The sequence below is a fragment of the Haliotis cracherodii genome, unplaced genomic scaffold (assembly GCF_022045235.1).
Source record: "Haliotis cracherodii isolate W230 unplaced genomic scaffold, xgHalCrac1.p SCAF_5, whole genome shotgun sequence".
Classification (NCBI taxonomy): Eukaryota; Metazoa; Mollusca; class Gastropoda; order Lepetellida; family Haliotidae; genus Haliotis; species Haliotis cracherodii.
This window is the reverse complement of record NW_027266308.1, coordinates 63,537,574-63,556,781: the sequence shown is the minus strand read 5'-3', so window position 1 is coordinate 63,556,781 and position 19,208 is coordinate 63,537,574. Positions and strand designations below refer to the sequence as shown.

At 41.9% G+C, this 19,208-nt stretch overlaps 1 protein-coding gene across 4 annotated transcripts in view; it reads right to left on the bottom strand.

Moving 5' to 3' along the window:
* LOC139442088 (apoptosis-stimulating of p53 protein 1-like) overlaps positions 1–19,208 on the bottom strand; it is a 129,251-nt gene that overhangs the window by 2,609 nt on the left and 107,434 nt on the right. For all 4 annotated transcript variants that reach the window (XM_071222869.1, XM_071222871.1, XM_071222872.1 and 1 more), the window contains 4 exons: positions 3,266–3,539; positions 2,833–3,020; positions 629–2,446; positions 260–393 (listed from right to left, as the gene is read on the bottom strand). In XM_071222869.1, the coding sequence (XP_071078970.1) occupies positions 260–393; positions 629–2,446; positions 2,833–3,020; positions 3,266–3,539 (2,414 nt within the window). The remainder of the gene's footprint in view (positions 1–259; positions 394–628; positions 2,447–2,832; positions 3,021–3,265; positions 3,540–19,208) is intronic.

The window sequence follows — 19,208 nt, the reverse complement described above, 5'->3', positions numbered from 1 at the left end:
ATGAGTGAGTCATAGTGAGGTTAGTTTCAAGTCACTTGTAAGAAATTATATCACAGCATGAATCGAATATACATGGAGCTGATAACTGAAGCTTCAGATGTGAAATGTATCATCTGAAATCTGTACTATGGTGATGCCGTGTATTATTACATAATACTTTTACTAACAGAGTCTCAAGACATCTCATTATCAGAACTAATTCTAGTATCCTGCAATACTTGAGAACCATGTGAGATTGTTCTGAAACAACGCGACCTACCATCCGTCACTATCTGGTGAGTTGACATCACATCCAAACTCTACGAGGAAAACAACGATCTCATAATGTCCTGCGCAGATGGCGTTGTGAAGAGCAGTGATCCCTTCATCATTGGGAGCACTCACATCGGTTACCTGGCAACACAAACAATGCATGAAATATAAGAATAAATTTTCATGCACCTTACATTTTTGTGCGTGATATATATTTGAAGAACAGTTGCTATATCTAATATTTTCTGAGCTCGTTCTTTCAAACAACCAATTAATGATAAAAGTGCTTCTTGACCTACGAAGATTAACACTATTTACTTTTGCAACAAGCACAAATCAGTTGTGGTAGTGTATTTTCTTGTTAAGTTTGTATTACCTCTCGTGCAGTCCTCCTGACCAGTTCGATTTCTCCCTCTAACGATGCATCCAAGAGAAGTGCCAGGGGGTCGAAACTCACACGGTTCCCAGATTTCCGAGATTTATCCTTCTTCAAATTTGTCTTCTTCCTCCTCACAACACCATCACTTGGCGGCTGAGGAGGACGAGAAGAGTCCGAAAGTGGAGGAGAGTTACCTCCCTTAGAGTTAGAAGTAGCACTATTACTGTCCAACTGTTTAACAGCGTCCAAGGCACTTGATTGATGATTACCACTGTTAACACCACTGTTAATCTTCTGATTTGCCCCTTGTCGATCATACCCTCCGTGCAGTAATTTACTAAGGTCTTCGTTCTCACTGTCCGACTGCTTCCGTCGTATGTGTTTAGGGGTGTTCAGCCTATAACTACCCTTATCTGAGGCTATGCTCTGATACTGTGGCAAGCCCACAAGTCCGAAATGAGTATGAGTTTTTGCTCCATTGTTGGAGTCTCCAGAAGATGGTTGATTAAATGCTGTTCGTTGTTCCAGGCCGGGATTCCCCCCAGATGGTAAAGTATCATCAGGTTTATCTTGGTTACTTTTACCGTCTGCATTCTTGTACAGAGCATCCAGATTCTGCTGATACTTCTGCATAGCAGACGACCCCAGTCTGCCCATGTATGTGTTCATGATGGCATTCTTGGTCGCGTATCTGTACGTGGGTTTGGCCGCTCCTGCCTGGCTGGTGCTTACAGTAGGCTGAGTCGCGGGAGTGTTTGTCACTGGGGTTGAAGTCGCTTGAGGCTGAGGTTTATCCGGGATGGGAGAGTCGAACGGTGTTTTGCCAGAATCTGTAACATCAAGAGAGTTGTCGGACCCATTCCTGGTGGAGTTCTGTTGTGGAGACTGACTGGGGGAAGATCTGTCTGTCACGGCACCTCTCACCGCCGGATGAGGAGCAGTTCGGGACGACACTGGAGGAGGTTGACCAGGCTGCTGCTGCTGAGGAACAGTCTTGGCATCATTCTGTGGAGATTGTGAAGGGACTCTCCCTGGGTAGGTGGTGTTTGTTTGTGATTGGGGAATCCTGGCCAGCACTTTTGGCTTGTTTGTGCTGGGCGAGTTCTGAGAGCTGTCACTTGATGCTGGTGAACTCTGCCCACTGCCTGCCTGTCGTTCCTCCTCTGTAATACTTATAACTGGTTGTTGCTGGATCGGGGCAGCAGTCACCCTCCCAGGTAACACAGACGTGCTGAACGTCGAACTGTACGGCCGGGCAGAGAACTTGGCTGCAATATTTGCAACACTGATTCTCCCAGGACCAGCTTGTGGAGCAGACTGATTGGAAGTTGAGGCAGGCACATTCTGGTTCCCAGACTTACTGTCACTCACATTTTGATTGTTTGCAGATTTGGCCACTGAATTCTCCCTACTTTGAGAATTCTCCCTACCGTTGTTGTTCAGTTCTTTACCCTGATTGGTTGGCTTCATGGGAAAGTCCTCCATATTCTTATTCTCAACATGTGGGTATTTGGTGTTGGTAGGCGTCATGTACTTTGGATCCTTCTTCTCAAATCCAGCTTTCTGGTACATGTCCTCCTTGTCTTTGGGAGCGACTTGGATGTAGGGTTCCACGGCGGCGATGTTGGTGCCGGGTCTGTTCTTGTTCACCATATTCTTGTTGTCCGTCTGCTGCTGAGACCGCTTCTTCTTGATGCGTTGCTGCAGCTCCTGGATGCGGAAGTCCATCTGCTTCATCTCATCCTTCTTGTGCTGCAGCATCTCCCGCTGGGCAGACAGACGGTTGTTCTGGTGCTCATTCACTTTGTTCCGTTGCTGTAAATAAACAAGATAGGATTGTTACCTCATCTGTGAGTATGGTTTTACTCCGCTGTTAGCAATATCACGGCCGGGGGACACCAGAAATGGGCTTCACACATTATCCCATGTGGAGAATCGAACCTGGGTCTTTGGTGTGACGGGCGAACGCTTTAACCACTAGGGTACCCCACCGCATCTATGGATCTTAATCCCTCGAATGTAATATAAGCAGTAAAACCTTGTCAACAGTGATGGGGATAATCGAAAAGTCATCTATGTATTACTCAACAGTTTCTAAGGAATACCCTTGACCATTATTGTAACTTGTCTTTTTGAAAGTAATTTTCAAGGTTTTTAAACAAAAGAATTTTTTCATTTTCTATTCATCAAAATACACCTACCAGAAGCTCTTTGCGAAGTTTCTCCAGTTCCAGCACTGCAGCTGTTTGAGTGTCCCCATTAATTCCATTGATCTTCCCAGTGCGTATGTCCTCCAGTTGTCGGGTCAACTGCTCCACCTTGGCAACAGCCATTGTCAGCTCCTTCTCCTTCTCATTGAACAGAGCTTTCACGGAATCCAGCTCCGAATCTGGAACAGGGCAGAGAGCATCAGAAACAAGCACATCATTGCATATGTAGGACAAATTAATGGTTGCACAAAGTAAAAGTGAAAACGGAATTGTCCTGCACCATACCAAATCACATGTACTACTCAAAAGAAGTTAAGATCTACCCAATTCTCTCTACTAGTTAATCAGTAATGACGTTGGTCCTTATCGTTTTGGAGTATTATACGTTACACTGGCCAGTCAACGAACACCATGATATACTCACTGAGGTTTCCATTTGAGGCCTTGTGCTGTTCCACCTGTCCTCGCAACGCCCGCAACTTCTTCAGCTTCAGCTCCTGCGTCTCCACCTTCTCCCGCAGCCGGCGGAGACGATCCTGTTCCGCGCTGAGGTGTGAGTGTCGCTGCTCCTGCTGTTTGAGGTACTTGAGTCGCTGCTCCTTGGCCACCAGGACCTGCTGCTGACTCTCGATCTGCTGCTGCTGCCGTGACGCCATCTCCTGCAGCTCTGTCAGCGTCAGGTCCATCCCACCTGGCAGCTGCAACACAAACAACACCGTTATAGAAACTGTCAGGGAGGTGATATAGATGAAGTGTGTATGCACATGTGTGTTATGTAAGTATGTGGCTGCTTGTAGTAGTGGGACTAATGCCGAGACATCAGGCCGCAAGAGGCGACTAATGGGATTGGGTGGTCAGGCTTGCTGACTTGGTTAATGCATGTCATCCATCCCAATTCCGTAGATTGATGCTCATGACATCAATCACTGGATTGTCTGGTCCAGACCACCATCATATAGCGGGATAAGTGCTGTGTTAATAAAAAAACACATAAAAAAAAAAACCAGGCCGCAGTTTAACATGACCCTTAATGCCAAGCGCAAGACTGGGTAACAACAAGTAACATCTTTTGGAATGACGTGGCCTGGGATCGAACCACCGACCTTCTGCACTCCGGGCTGACACACTATCTATTAGACCACGGAGGGAGTCCTGAACTCACATGTTGTACACCTCCAGCCGAGAACAATTTTAGACACTTCACATGTTGTGCCCAGCTGGAACCGAACACAGGTTAAGTATGGCGCGCAGGTGAGTACCCACTGACCTCCATCACTGCCCAGTGGGAGATGTTTGTAGAAAACACAAATCTTCAAAGCAGATCTAGTCACGATGTTTAGGTTGTTTAACATGTCACTTTTAATTTGCAGCTGTACAGTGACTGGAGCCTTACATCAACAATAATAGTCAACAATATTGCAATGATAGACAGTCACCATTTGACAGAGCCAGGCCTTCCAGTTCTATTGTTACTTAGCGTCCATTTTGACCAGCCAATCCCCAAATAAGTCCACACTTATTACCTAGGGTCCCAAAATCTCAAGATGACATTCAAGGTCAATAAGACTTAGAAATAGGCTGTTAGGAGAGAATGGTGTATTGTGAACTTTTGTTTTGAAAATTGTTTTGAAAACTGACAGTCAGATAAATGCTCCATTTGTGTACCAACTCAAAAAACTGTTACAACTCTGTATGTAACAGGTATGTACATAGAGAATCACAATGCTTTCACCAGAGGAGGAGTGAGTTAGTGGGATGGTTTTACGCCACTTTTAGCAATATACAGCAATATCATGGCGAGGGACACCAGAAATGGGCTTCACACATTGTACCATGTAGGAAATCGAACCTGGGTCTTTGGTGTGATGAGTGAACACTTTAACCACTAGGCTACCCCACTGCCTATACAGACAGGAGGAGGATGTGGTCAGTGTTAAACGTAACCATGGACATCGTAGTTTACCCACAATACGACAGTCACCTGACCTTTTTATCAACCAATAACACAACATTCCTGGTTTGACCGCTAACTTAAATCACAACATCACAGAGGACACACACCTTCGCATGTTCCCCCTGCACATGCCCTGCCCACATACACACCTTGTAAACACTACTCTCGCCTACGTGACACACTCAGTCCACCATGGAGACTGGAGGACAACAAATTTGCTTTACCTGAAGCAGATCGAGTTCTACATCCCCGGCCTGTATGTCTGGTAATTTTAATAGAACACCAAAAATTGAGCCTCCTTAAAATGTGCTAGAGTCTCCATGGTTGCAAAGCCTTTCCCAAACATTTATAGACCAGCGGCAAACATAGGCAGCCATGTTGTTTACTCTGTAATTCCTAAAACACATCTCTCTGCAGTCACTGCCAACATGGATTACGGATCCTCCGAGATCTCTGAGGAGAAGCCGAGCTGACATCACAAGTCATGGCGGCATGTAGTGGTCAGGGCCCATGGAGGAACTGCCAGTCAGCATTATCTTCAGATGTCAGACGGAATACACTTCACAGAAACACAATGCTTCGTATGTCATGGATTCACAAACTCTGAATCAATACTGACAGCATGAAAATAACATGTTCATTCTAATAAAGTAACGTCATAACAAACTGATCTCCATTAATAACTTTCATAATGCTGTACTTTGATAAAACTGCAATATCCCATAAGTCACCAGTCTGTCAGTTTGTCCCCATATACTGAGTGAGCGAGTTGGGTTTTTCCGCTGTTTTAGCTCTATACCAGCAATATCACGGCGGTGTACACCAGACATGGGCTTCACACATTGTACCCATGTGGGGAATTGGCATGACGAGCAAACACTTTCACCACTTGGCTATCCCACCGCCCTCCCCTTGTACAGCTTCTCACATATAATAATGTATCTCTGCACACAATATCAAATGTGAAACTGACCGACAGAGAGCTGGATATTGAGTAATCTGCATCCGGGAAGATAATCGTGTCTGAGAGTACATGTGAGTAAATTATTACTATCAGTTGTAATAACTACAGATCAAAATCAAATTAGAATGGTGTTTATCTTCAATATTGGTAAAATAATTTAAGAAACTGAAAATTTGGAATGAATGACAAAAGAAAAGCAATTTCTGCTTTAACATTAATTATTGGTAACGGTCATGGCGAGATTCCTCAATTGTTAGACAACCTGTCAGCACCCTACTGTCTTGTGTTCTTGTACACTGGCATCCTGCAGAACCAGTAATAATGGCCCCGATACCTGGAGAACCAGTAATTGTAACCCAATATTTTGTAAACCTGACTAGTAGCCCCAATATACCTGGAGACCCACTGATAGTAGCCCAGATACCTGGAGAACCCGTAATAGTAGCCGCGTAACTGAGAAGCTTCGAGTGAGTGAGTATTGTTGACCACCAACAGTGAAGCTGCTATTTATAGCTGCTCTGACCTCCAATTCAATCCCTCCATCCTTCTCACCCAAATAATCTCATGGCCTTAAAGTATTTGTGGAATGAAGGATCCATCACCTCCGACTGACCACAGGACAACACCAGCAACACAAGTGTGAATCAGCTTCTTGTTGACTGGCCGCCCTGACCCCTTAGAACTACACACACAGAGCAGACGTATATACACTGGACATCCTGTCAAGATGACGTCTGCTTGTTTTTGATCAATGTTGTTTCCTTGGCAAATCTCACCTGTAGACCACCCAGGAACATGACCCAGATGTCACGTGATGGTTGAACTGACTGTGTAGTTGCTCCAAATGACACTTATACAATGAATGTCTTTATTAATTTTCCCAGACTCCCAAAGTTATTTTCTATTACTTCAGTCTTTTTATTTTTGCTTCATTTTCTATCATTAAAATGTACTTCTGTAATACATTATCATTACACTTCTAACTAAAACAACAACAGATGTGTTATTTATTTTAAGACATTTTGTTATTTCTGTTTCATATGAGTTGATGTTCACTAAGGAGATATACATACCATGTTTTCAATGTAGAGCTAGGTCACATGAATATTTAACCGCGCTAAATTGAATTTGGAACAGAGCGCAGCCAACAATGACTGAAAAAAAGTACTATTCTATGAATATTAGCTTCCGCGAAGATGACGCCATCAAATTGGCTGTTTCAATCAGAGGGGCTTTATTGTGATTTGACAGCCTCCGATTGACCCATGAGAATCGAGTAATTTCCAAATTCATGGCAGAATTCAGATTAATGACAATATTTGAAAATAACAAAAAGAAAATATTTGACAATATTGAAAAGAAATTATAACCAAGATTACCACTGAGTTGATGAAAGTACCATACATTTGTCCTTGAGTGTCATTAATATATTCTCTAAACCCTGCATTGTCAATGTCTAGTACCAGCTGAAGTCAGCAGGTACACGTATATACCGGTACATATTCACAAAGCCATCAACGTCCTCTCCTCGCCCTGGCCACAAGGTGCATCAGCTTCTACCAGCTAATGAGACAGATTGTCTCTGCTAATGGATGATACCAAATGAGGTGTATTGATTGTACAACACTGTGGCCATGTAGATAGTGGTTTATCTATTGTGGAGTCTCAGCACTGACATAACGCCTATTGATTTCAACTCTGTGCTACATAAGACAATGCTTCATTGTGTTTCAAAATGGCAGCTGTCTACTTGAGTCGGGATGGAAAAAGTTATGTCCTCTGGAAGGTCAACTTACCCCTGAATTAATATTTACATAAACAAGCTTCATTTTATACAAACTTGTGGTAAGTGTTGTAAATTAGTTCACAAAAACCTATAAAAAGTTAAAAGTTAAAAGTTAGTCAGTCCGTAATATATATTTAAAAGTTTCTCCCTTGTTTTCGTCTGTAGATTACAGATCAATAACAAAAACAAAAGTCATAGCTGTATGTCGTGTTTCATCAAAATAGATGAACGGAAGTGAAGTCAACTTTTAACATGGTTAACTTTTTGTACAATTACGCATGCCAACTTCCGTGTGGAAAGTGACAACAACTAGATCAACACGCATATAGAAACTTGCTGACGTGGAGCTTCCATCAACTCCGGAAACACACTGCAGTCAGTGTTAATGGAATGCATAGATAAAATACTAATTTCCTGATGGCTTAGATAGATAGTAATCAGTGAAATAAAAAGCACTGACAAAAAATTCTTTTCGAAGAGGAAAATATTTGAAAAAATTCAACATACAAAATAATAACCTTTTTTTAACCACAAACTTAAACCATCAATGTGAAGGACATATGTCATACTGTGAGTGAGAACCTGTGTATTGAATGTAAATTGTGGTACAAGGCTAAGTGTGACTCATCCACCCTGAAAGTATTTGTATATAATGGCTCCATACCGCACATCGGCAACATGGGTATTGTGGTGGAGCTGAATACCTCGCCATACATATCCCTATATGACACACACCCTGTGTTTGTACCCTATACACCAGAGTAGAGGCCCTGAAATATCTTCTATCTATAATGTGTGATCAGCATTCCCAGGTCCAGGCAGGACAATATCCGGAGTGGTTGTAAATGGTCAACACCTTTTGTTGAAGCAAGGGTATGGCCAGTAGTATGTTTGTATATGTAGTTCCCAGTGCCAATCTTAACAGTACAGGGATCAGCTAAGCTAGTGATGGTGAGAAGGGGAGGGGCAGGGGGAGGGGCAGGGGGATTTAGGGCTTGTTTTGTACACAGTACTGTTTTGAGGTAAGGTAATCCATATAATTAGCACACATCTCCTAATAACCACCTTCTCAATTACCATTCTTGGGAATAGCGTCCTTGGCGTCACACTTTTATCCTCGTCTCCACACCTACCAGAAGATATATATACTACGCAAACGGGATGGGATGGGTAACTCGGGTACTCGGGTCGGGTGGGTACAGAGAAAGACCAGGGTACCAACAGCTCTCCCCGGACCCGTGGTTTGTCACATGATATATTGTTTAACTACAAGCATTTTCCAGAACTCTATGGTTACACTACAAGTCACTAATGTTTGCATTTCTTTCGGACTGTGAACCCATTACTTCTGATCTTTATAGGTTTGAATAAAGATAAAACTTCAGTCAACTTCAGGGTATGCGTGACCAGATTGTTTTATATGTGTATCTAAATACATTTTGCCAGGGCTATAGTCAAACTATTCCCAATCGGACATTTTGTACCCAACTTGAGACCTACTGCGGGTACCCGGGTAGGGTCGGGTAATAGGGGGTCAGGTACCCGGGTAGGGTTGGGTAATAGGGGGTCGGGTACCTGGGTAGGGTCGGGTAATAGGGGGTCAGGTACCCGGGTAGGGTTGGGTAATAGGGGGTCGGGTACCCGGGTAGTAAATTTGGACTTGTCCCAGCCCTACTTCTCAACATTTGACAGTGGTCACGTGCAACATATTGTGATAAGAATATAGACACTCTGTGATAACACTGGACTGATTGTGAATTTTGTCATTAAGTGTTACACATTGGAAACATCTCTTCTTAATGTACATACTTCTCTATATGTTTGTATGGTTCGAGGTTCTTTTGGCTGTGTATATATTAAAATGGTTATTTTACCAGGTTGGTTTATTATAGACATTAATTTAAATTCATGCATGTGCAATTTTTAATGTTTTTCATGAAGTCAATGATCAAAAGTATGAAAAATAAAAATAATTTGTTGTTTAACGCCCCACTCAGCAATATTCCAGCTATATGACGGCGGTCTATAAATAATCGAGTCTGGATAAGACAATCCAGTGACTGACATCATGAGCATTGATCCGCGCAATTGGGATCGATGACATGTATCAACCAAGTCAGCAAGCCTGACAACCTAATCCCGTAAGTCACCTTTTACGACATACATAGTCGCCTTTTACGCAAGCATGGGTTGCTGAAGACCTATTCTAACCCGGAATCTTCACCAAATTTGTATTGAAAACACAACAAAAAGGTGTGCTTTATTGAAATATCAAAGTTCGAATAAATAATTAAGCTATTTTACTTTGTCTCATCTTGACAACTAATTTGTAAAGTCATTGTAATTAATTTCAGAATTACAACATGTTAACAAGAGAATGTTTGAAAACAAATTACATGGTTCAACAGTTGATATTACTAACTCAAAATTTGAGGTTTCAGTGAATTATTGGAATATCTTTATAAAAATTCAGTAGGATAAAATGTAAAGACTATAATATAATGATGTCTTCAAGCACAGGCCAGTCCGTGTATCACGAGCAGTCAATGTTGATGGACGGCAATGCATTACGATAGACCTCATTTCACATTTACCATATACACACCACTATTAGTCACGCCAACATGTTAGTGCATTAGTGAAGCTGGTGTGAAATGACAAATTTATGATACAAATGTGATAACATTTACTATATTGTAACAATATCCTATCCTGCATAAATCCACAGAAAATTAATGAAATGTGGTGACTGTTGAATTAATGGTATATCAAGTGTGATTAATTTGACTCCGCCAACAAAGATAGAGATATGGATTTATTGATATCTCCTTCTCCTACAGTAATCAACACGCTGTGATTCCTACTCTGGAACAACATACATCGTAGTCGTCGTCGGTGTAATGATCCGGTCTGCCACCAGGGGGACGCGAGGGACCAGGGCACTGATCAGTCATATGTGACGTGCCGTCATACATTAATGAGCCATTTATTGCCAAGTCAACCTGAGGGAGGCGTCTGTGCAGGCTATTCTCACAAGACTTATGTCCCAGCCTGAGTTGCTCTCTGCAGACGCCAAGCTATTAATGTCTTGGTGTCAGTCCTTATCATTCATAGGATGGTTTTTTAATACTTTGTGTCTATTTTTTTAGGGGAATTGAAAAGAATAAAACATTGATCATAAAATTCATTCTTCAAACCTAACGCTAACTCGTTTCCTGAAGTTAATAATGATGAAGAAATGCTGGACATAAAGTATCAACAGGCTGTCAGGTGAAAGATGTGTATCCACTACCAGCTCAAACATGTTTGACTTAATGAGTAGGATCCATCCGTTGTATCATCTTATTCATAAACATGTTCAGCTTCTCAGCTCATACTTCTGTCACCATTCCAATCACATACCCAGGAGCGAACATCAAAAGCAACAACTAACTTTACATGTGTCCTTCATGAATGCCTTAAACCAAATCTTGCCTGACAGAAAAAGTCTAAGGCCTCAACTGAAACTGTTCTTGTTTCTAGGTACCTGGCCCTAGGTGTTATCCTCCTTGGCTTCAAAAAGCCATCTTAGCTACGATCATTGTAAGTCTATGTTATCGCCTAGCGCTAAGATCGCTTCGTGGAACGAGGCTCTGGGCTTTCACTAAGTGATCGTAGCGCTACAACTGTCGCAAGTCTGTGTTAACATTAGGGAGTTACGCTCATCATAGCACAACGATCACTTTGTGAAATCAGGGCTTGTCCTACACTTCATAACCAACCTGTTGAATCTACCACACTCAGTTCACAGAACATTACCCCATGTTAATCCACGCTCACATCTTTTTTATTTTATTTTATTTTTACACCTTTTAAAGCAAACAAAGCTTTACAACCTACCTAGCCCACTCCTCCCCAGCATGTAACAGGATCCAGACAATCACCTGTGTGAGGTGTTCATACCTTGATGACTTCTAAATGGTTGATCATTGAAAGGTGATCTTCTCTACATTCAGGCCTTCCTATCAGTAATTAAACACAGGTTTAATGGTGTAAGGTTAAGGAAAGTCCCTAATAGTTGCATAATAAATTCTCTCCAGCCACACAGCTAATCCCGGCCTAAGGGTGACAGGAGAATGTTAGGTCATACCCTTCACGCCCTGCCACACATTCCCATCTCGAGAGCATCGATAACAACACTGTCAATCTATCTAGCCCATCTCAAGAGCACTGATAACACACTGCCAATCTGTCATTCAGAGGAATTCAGGATATGTTTGTGTTCTGGCATATTTTTTTTGCATGATTAAGATCATACCATGTAAAACTATGTACAGGTATAAGAGACAGCAAGTACAAACAATTATAATACAAGATCTCATAACAGAATAAACGATTAAACTGAATTATTTATGATCCTTAACTTTACTTAATAGTGAAGCATCAGTAAGTCAAAAGCCTTAGGGAACATTGCTAATACAGTAAACTATGGTTATAACGAACCAAAAGAGGCCACTAATTTTAGTTTGTTATAACCGTAGTTAGTTATAAGCATATATACACCACATACACAGCAAATTGGAATAGAATGTTGACTTTTAAGCCAGAACCATGCAGGCACATTGTTTTAAGTTTATAGTAAGTTTACAGTGAGTTTAAGGAGTTTAAGATTCTGATAATAAGATTTCATGTCACTTTCAGCCATATTTCTGCAATGTCACATCCAGAGCACCAAACATGGGTTCCACAGATGGTGTTGAATGGAACCTTTGTGATGTGACGAGCCAATGCTTCAACCACTAGTCTTACCTACATCCCTGACTATTCCCTATTATTATTTGCCCTAAACACTGACATTGCGTCAGTAGCACGACTTATCCAGGTCCTTTTCAAACTCTAAGTTAGGTTCTCCCTGACAATAAGCCATCACGCTTCACCTTCCTCATTCATATCAAAACGTAGCCAAATGGAAAAGAATTCATGAAGAATGATAATTTTCTAAATATGCACACAATGAAGTCATGGGGTTAGAATCTTTTTAAAAATCTGACCTAACTTGTCGCAGCGATAAGTAGGTCATTGCTCTCTGTGATCTATTGCCATCAACACTGAATTGATAATCATCCCGAGTCTGTAATGTTATAAGAATGAGTGCATCCAAATTGGCATCTTGCCGAGACCTATAAAAAGTTACTGGCATCCATTTTTGATGCAGACACCGAAAACAAAAGATGATACAATGAGGCGGGTTAAGAGCCATGAAACTGAAGAAGTGTTTGGAGACATAATTTATTCATCACAGAATTGAAGCACATCCATGCTACGTCTACATCGTTAAGTCTAATTAATGAGTCACAATCAATTTTAATTGTAGCCTCCTCCACATCCATGGCAACAGGAGACTGTTTCCTGTGTTTTGGATGCTGGTTGATCTACCATGCTTGAGTGAGATGGTACAGAGGGACGGGTATTGATTGTGTGTTTAAATGTATACCAGTAAACATGGTAAACAGGCACTAGTAGTGCACCGCCATGCTCTGTTGGCGCCACCACTTATGCACAATGATTGATCTTGGACAGAACCGTGGGAAAATGATTCTTCAACAGCTCATAATCGAGAACAATCCAAATGTCATGATGCAGATGACAGCCAAGACAGACGATGCTGGTTACATCTGGTGATGTCCGTGAGTCAGTGAGTGAGTGAGTCGTTATGCTGCTTTTAGCAATATTCCAGCAATATCACGACAGGGGACACCTGAGATGGGCTTCACACATTGTACCCAAGTGGGGAATCGAACCCAAGTCTTCGGCGTGACAAGCGAGTGCTTTACCACTAGGCTACCCCACCTGAGTGAGTGAGTGAGTGAGTGAGTGAGTGAGTGAGTGAGTGAGTGAGGTTTCAATGCTGCTTTTAGCAATGTTTCCAGCAATATCATATCAAGGAACCAAGCAACAAAGTTAGAAACATTGGACCAATATATGTTGGTCCTGTAGTGATTATCATTATAGTTCATATACATACATGGTTTTATAGGTCCATGTGTTCTTTTATGCAGAATATATATTGTAAGATTTCGTGTCCTTTCAAAGTCATATAATAACCATACCTGGATATAAACCTGTTTTACACAAATATCAAATATCTAGCCAAATACCCAAGGTGAAGGGAGAAATAATGTAGTAAAACTTTTCAAACAACATAAAGGGTTATTACTGAACTCATAATCAGGTCTGTTTCTGCTTCAGTTTGTGAAAACCTAGCAATCATGTTGTGCCTCATGGCATGTTCCGAGACCAAGTTCTGTCTATCTATAGCAGGTCACAGCAGTGGTAGCAGGCCTAGCCTTGCTCCAAAGCTGTACTGAAAGAAATGGCCATGGATGTGTAGTAATTCTATCCTCCTAATAGGCAAGTCTAGATATGTTGACAGTACACACTCCAGTCTCTTATAGGGGCAAATTGTTCTCATTATTTACATAATCTAGAACTTATGATTGAAACTAATAATTATTGCCTTAGAGACTTGTGCAAGTCCACAGCAGGTCATTCAGGAGTGTCTCACTCCGAAGATCCTTCACAGTCCACAACAGTGGTGTACAGGCAATGTGACAACTCTCAAGGCTAAAGATCATGGGCTAAGTCGGTACACTTCTATTTCTAACAGACTCGCTTCACTAGTTTGGCGGTATGTGAAGTCAATACCTCAACACAGGTACCCAGATGCAGCACTGAGGACACCTCCCCCCGGCAGGAACACTGCTAGCTTCATTATATCTATGGAATGGTGGGGTAGCCTTGTGGTTAAAGTGTTTGCTCATCATGCCGAAGGCCCTGGTTTGATTTCCTTAATGGGTAACATGTGTAAAGCCTGTTTCTGGATGTGGCTGGAATATTGCTAAAAGCGGCCTAAAACCACTCATTACTCCTACAGCTGCTCCTTTGATATTCTGATTTTAATTCTGATTGTCTATATATTCTTGGATAAAGCACCACAAGAAACAAGCACAAATTGCTTTTATTCAATAACCTTTTCATCTAATTGCTATAATTTAAAACATAATTCAAATAAAGACTGATTGGGATGTCATATGTTACTTAATACACACTTGGTCTGTACCATGACTGAGTTGGGTTCAAGCCACTTTGAGAGGTAATTCAGCTATCTGATGGCATATCATTTTAATTTGTGAGGAAAGCCAAAGTAATGCAGGTCTTAGGTGCTTCAAACTTGATGAACTTTGGCGTAAACTCAGAGTATGATGCTGACAATCCAAGAAACACAGGATGAATTATGGATTTAAACTCATGATCTTTGGATTCTGGCATGCTAAATAGGGATGCAACACTACACAGCCAATACAAGCTTCTTTGACTAGTTCTGGATTAAAACTAGTTCATGGAGGTTTTCCTCAACACAAACAGATAAAGTGCAGTCCTCATTAGCGGTGAGTTAGGGCAACCATTATAGAACTTCAAAGAATCAATTGTACACAGACAACAAAAGTTGACGGGTGCACATGACCGGTTTTGTTAACAGGAACATCCAACAAGACAGTCTCTTCAGACATCTACTTATCTGATACAATGTGATTGTTGCCAGTGAACAGTGTTCGTTCAAAGGCTGTGGTGACATTAAGAATATATTACTGGTACATTCTGATCAGTTATACAACAGAACATGCAATGTTCATATACACACCAGTGTGTGTCCTGACAGGGTGATAACCTTGAGTTCAGGACACACACTACAGACAGCAGTGGCACAAAGTGACACAAAGTGGTTCAAACAGCAAACCGACAAAAGGAGCAATGTTGATGGCTTCTCTTCACATGTGTTGGCAATAGACAGTTTATGTAGTATGGAAGTGCTTATCAATGTAACTTATAAACAAACAAACACACACCTTATCAGCGCTGCGCGATGTCAACAACTGTCATGTACTCAAGCAAAGACTGCTTTAATATGCGGCAGATTGTTTCGGAAGGTTCTGAATATTTTTTCTATCTTCAGTTCATTGTTTGCAGAAATTCTGACCAAGGACCTTTGTAAAAGTCCTCAATCTCTTTAGTCGCATTTTTACAGCATTATGTTTCAAACAAATCTATTCCCTTAGTAAACTGATACTCAATGAACAAAACCCTGCTGATATTGTCCTCCATATTTTGTAACCTGTTGTAACGGATGACAGAATTGAGTGTAACGGATGACAGACTTGGGTGTAACAGATGACAGATGACAGCAAGGGTATCCGTATATGTAATCCCCTTCACCATCACATATTCTCATGTTCTCAAACACTCCTTTTCACAGCGATTTGATTTTAAGCCACCAAGGGGTTTAACAGAAACCACCTTCGTGACGTGTTGTTCTGAGGGAGCAAGAAGGGCCTTGCATAGAAACTCCTTCAGGATCTGATTCAGTAGAGGCAGGTCAGGGATGGAATTCCTGGGGAGCATTTCTGTGTCAATGGGCTGGCGTTGTCCTGCACCGAGATAAGAAAGACTCACTCAGTCATGTTGAGGCAACCGAGTGCTCCATAACACGTTTGAATTCAGACAAAACGAACACCTTTTGTGTGGCGGAGACCGGGTTATCCTGTTTCCAGCATCAGGGACTTGTCATTGAATCTGATTATGGCGTAACTATAAAACCACAAGTCTCTTTGTACGCGAGGTTGCAGATATATCTGCGACTTCAAACCACCAACCGTCCAAATTTGAACACTTTATTTTAAAAAGAAAATTACAGTTATGACATTTAGATTCACAATAGCCTGATGCAGTTAGTAACCTCACTAATGGCCCCCCTCCCAAAAAAACTATAAAAAAACACCAAAAAAACAACAACAAACCCAACAAAACATGTCTGTACTACACAGAATACCTCCACAAAGGGAAAACACAACACTACATAAAGCAACCTTGTGGAAGGGTACACTAGTGGTGACAGCGTTTGCTCATCACACTGAAGACCAGGGTTTGATTTCCCACATAGGTACAACGCATGAAGACCATTTTTTGTTTTCCTAGCTGTGATATTGCTGGAATATTGCTAAAAATGGCATAAAACCATACTCGCTCAATCCAACCTTGACAAGTAATCAAATAAATACAAATATGTACTATTGTGGAGACTGCTACCCAAGCTTTATAATGTAGACGTGAGCTAATTACTGACCCATTACTACAACCAAATAAATCAACATCAGGAATAGGCATGTAATATGTCATCAACTGAAAGTCGTACAAGGAAAATGAATAGAGACCATATAATCAAACATGAAAAGCCCATTAGGTAAATCGTGGCAAAAGTTTCAATGTCACGTCACCTAATGTAGGTAACCTTTGAAACACATGCACATTGTGTAACGCCTGCGGACTAATTACCCTGGAGGTTGTAGCATCTCTCACTACCAGCCCTGCAACACAGGCAGAAGCCCTGCAGTCTTATACAGGCCGTGTGTGTTTGCTCTGTAGAGGAATGTCCATGCATGTCACTTATCTCCCTCCGTTGTTCAAATATCAGACACATTTACTTATCCTTTGTAAAGTTTATCCCTATTAAAAAGTATTGGAACACTTGGTGATTATAGTGAGAGAGGGAGTGTTTATCTGAGTTAAATATCTTACACATGCTGACTTAGACTTGCATAAGTCTCTAAGGCAATAATTATTAGTTTCAATAATTTGTAGATTATATAAAAAATAAGAACAAGTTGTGCTTATAAAAGAGTGGTGTTTGCTTATCAAGACTTGCATCTTAGAAGGATAGAATTACTATATACGTATGGACTTATCATTTTGTATAGACTTGGAGCAAGGCTAAAGCTGACTGTGTGATGATAGCAATATATCCTATACATGCTGACTGTGATATATGTTGTATATCCTGACTGTGTGATACAAGATGATGGTCATATATCCTATACAGGCTGACTGTGATATATATCTAGTACATCCTGACTGTGTGATACGAGATGATAGCGATATATCCTATACATGCTGACTGTGATATATCTTGTACATCCTGACTGTGTGATACGAGATGATAGCGATATATCCTATACATGTGGACTGTGGGAAATATTATATAGATCCTGACTGTCTGATATATTTTCTTACCCCTGACAGTGTGATATATCTATTAAACTCTGAATCTGAAACTAAATGAAATTAAATGATTAGGAAGTAGTTACGGGGAAGAAGGATAACTGTTGACACCTTGTAGCTATCACCTGACTTCATGACTAGCCTTGTCGCAGATCATATCAAGTATTGATTATGTGGTTCTGTCACAACAAAGGAAGTTATTTCACAACCAGTGGGTGCAGGAGATTAGTCATGACCTATTGTCACTTGACCACACAGTACCCATAAAACCTTATTACTAAATCAATGAACAGAATCCTACACAACTACAACAGCTTTCCAGATACATGCACCCACATTGGGGATCAAACCTGGACCAACTTCAGGCTAACACTACCTACATCCCCAACCAAGCCCCTTCAAACCAGAGAATCAATTTCAGCAATTTATGTAATGGAAGAATGTTATTCCACATTTGATGGATGCAATATTCATCTACATGTCCCCCATGTCATATGTGCTTGTATATATGACATACAGCAGGAACCTGTTGACAGCCACACGGGGCACCTGACATACACACGGGGCACTTGACATACACACGGGGCACCTGACATACACACGGGGCACCTGACATACACACGGGGCACCTGACATACACACGGAGCACTTGACATACACATGGGGCACTTGACATACACAAGGGGCACCTGACATACACACGGGGCACCTGACATACACACGGGGCACCTGACATACACACGGGGCACTTGACATACACATGGGGCACTTGACATACACACGGGGCACCTGACATACACACGGGGCACTTGACATACACACGGGGCACCTGACATACAAATGGGGCACCAGACAGACAAACGGGGCACTGACATACACACGGGGCACCTGACATACACACGGGGCACTTGACATACAAATGGGGCACCAGACTGACAAACAGGGCACCAGACAGACACACAGGGCATCTGTTGACATACACACAGGGCACCTGCTGACATACACACATGACACCTGCTGACATACACACAGGGCACCTGCTGACATACACACAGGGCACTTGCTGACATACACACAGGGCACTTGCTGACATACACACAGGGCACCTGCTGACATACACACAGGGCACCTGCTGACATACACACAGGGCACCTGCTGACATACACACAGGGCACCTGCTGACATACACACAGGGCACTTGCTGACATACACACAGGGCACTTGCTGACATACACACATGACACCTGCTGACATACACACAGGGCACCTGCTGACATACACACAGGGCACCTGCTGACATACACATAGGGCACCTGCTGACATACACACAGGGCACTTGCTGACATACACACAGGGCACCTGCTGACATACACACATGACACCTGCTGACATACACACAGGGCACCTGCTGACATACACACAGGGCACCTGCCGACGTACACCTGTCACTGTGTTCAGATGTCATAGCCACTGTAACCACCACCCTGGCAGCCTGCACTGTTATTTTCTCTGACTCATCACATATCAATCTACAGTGGTGTCACATACATTCCTACATACACAAGTAACCA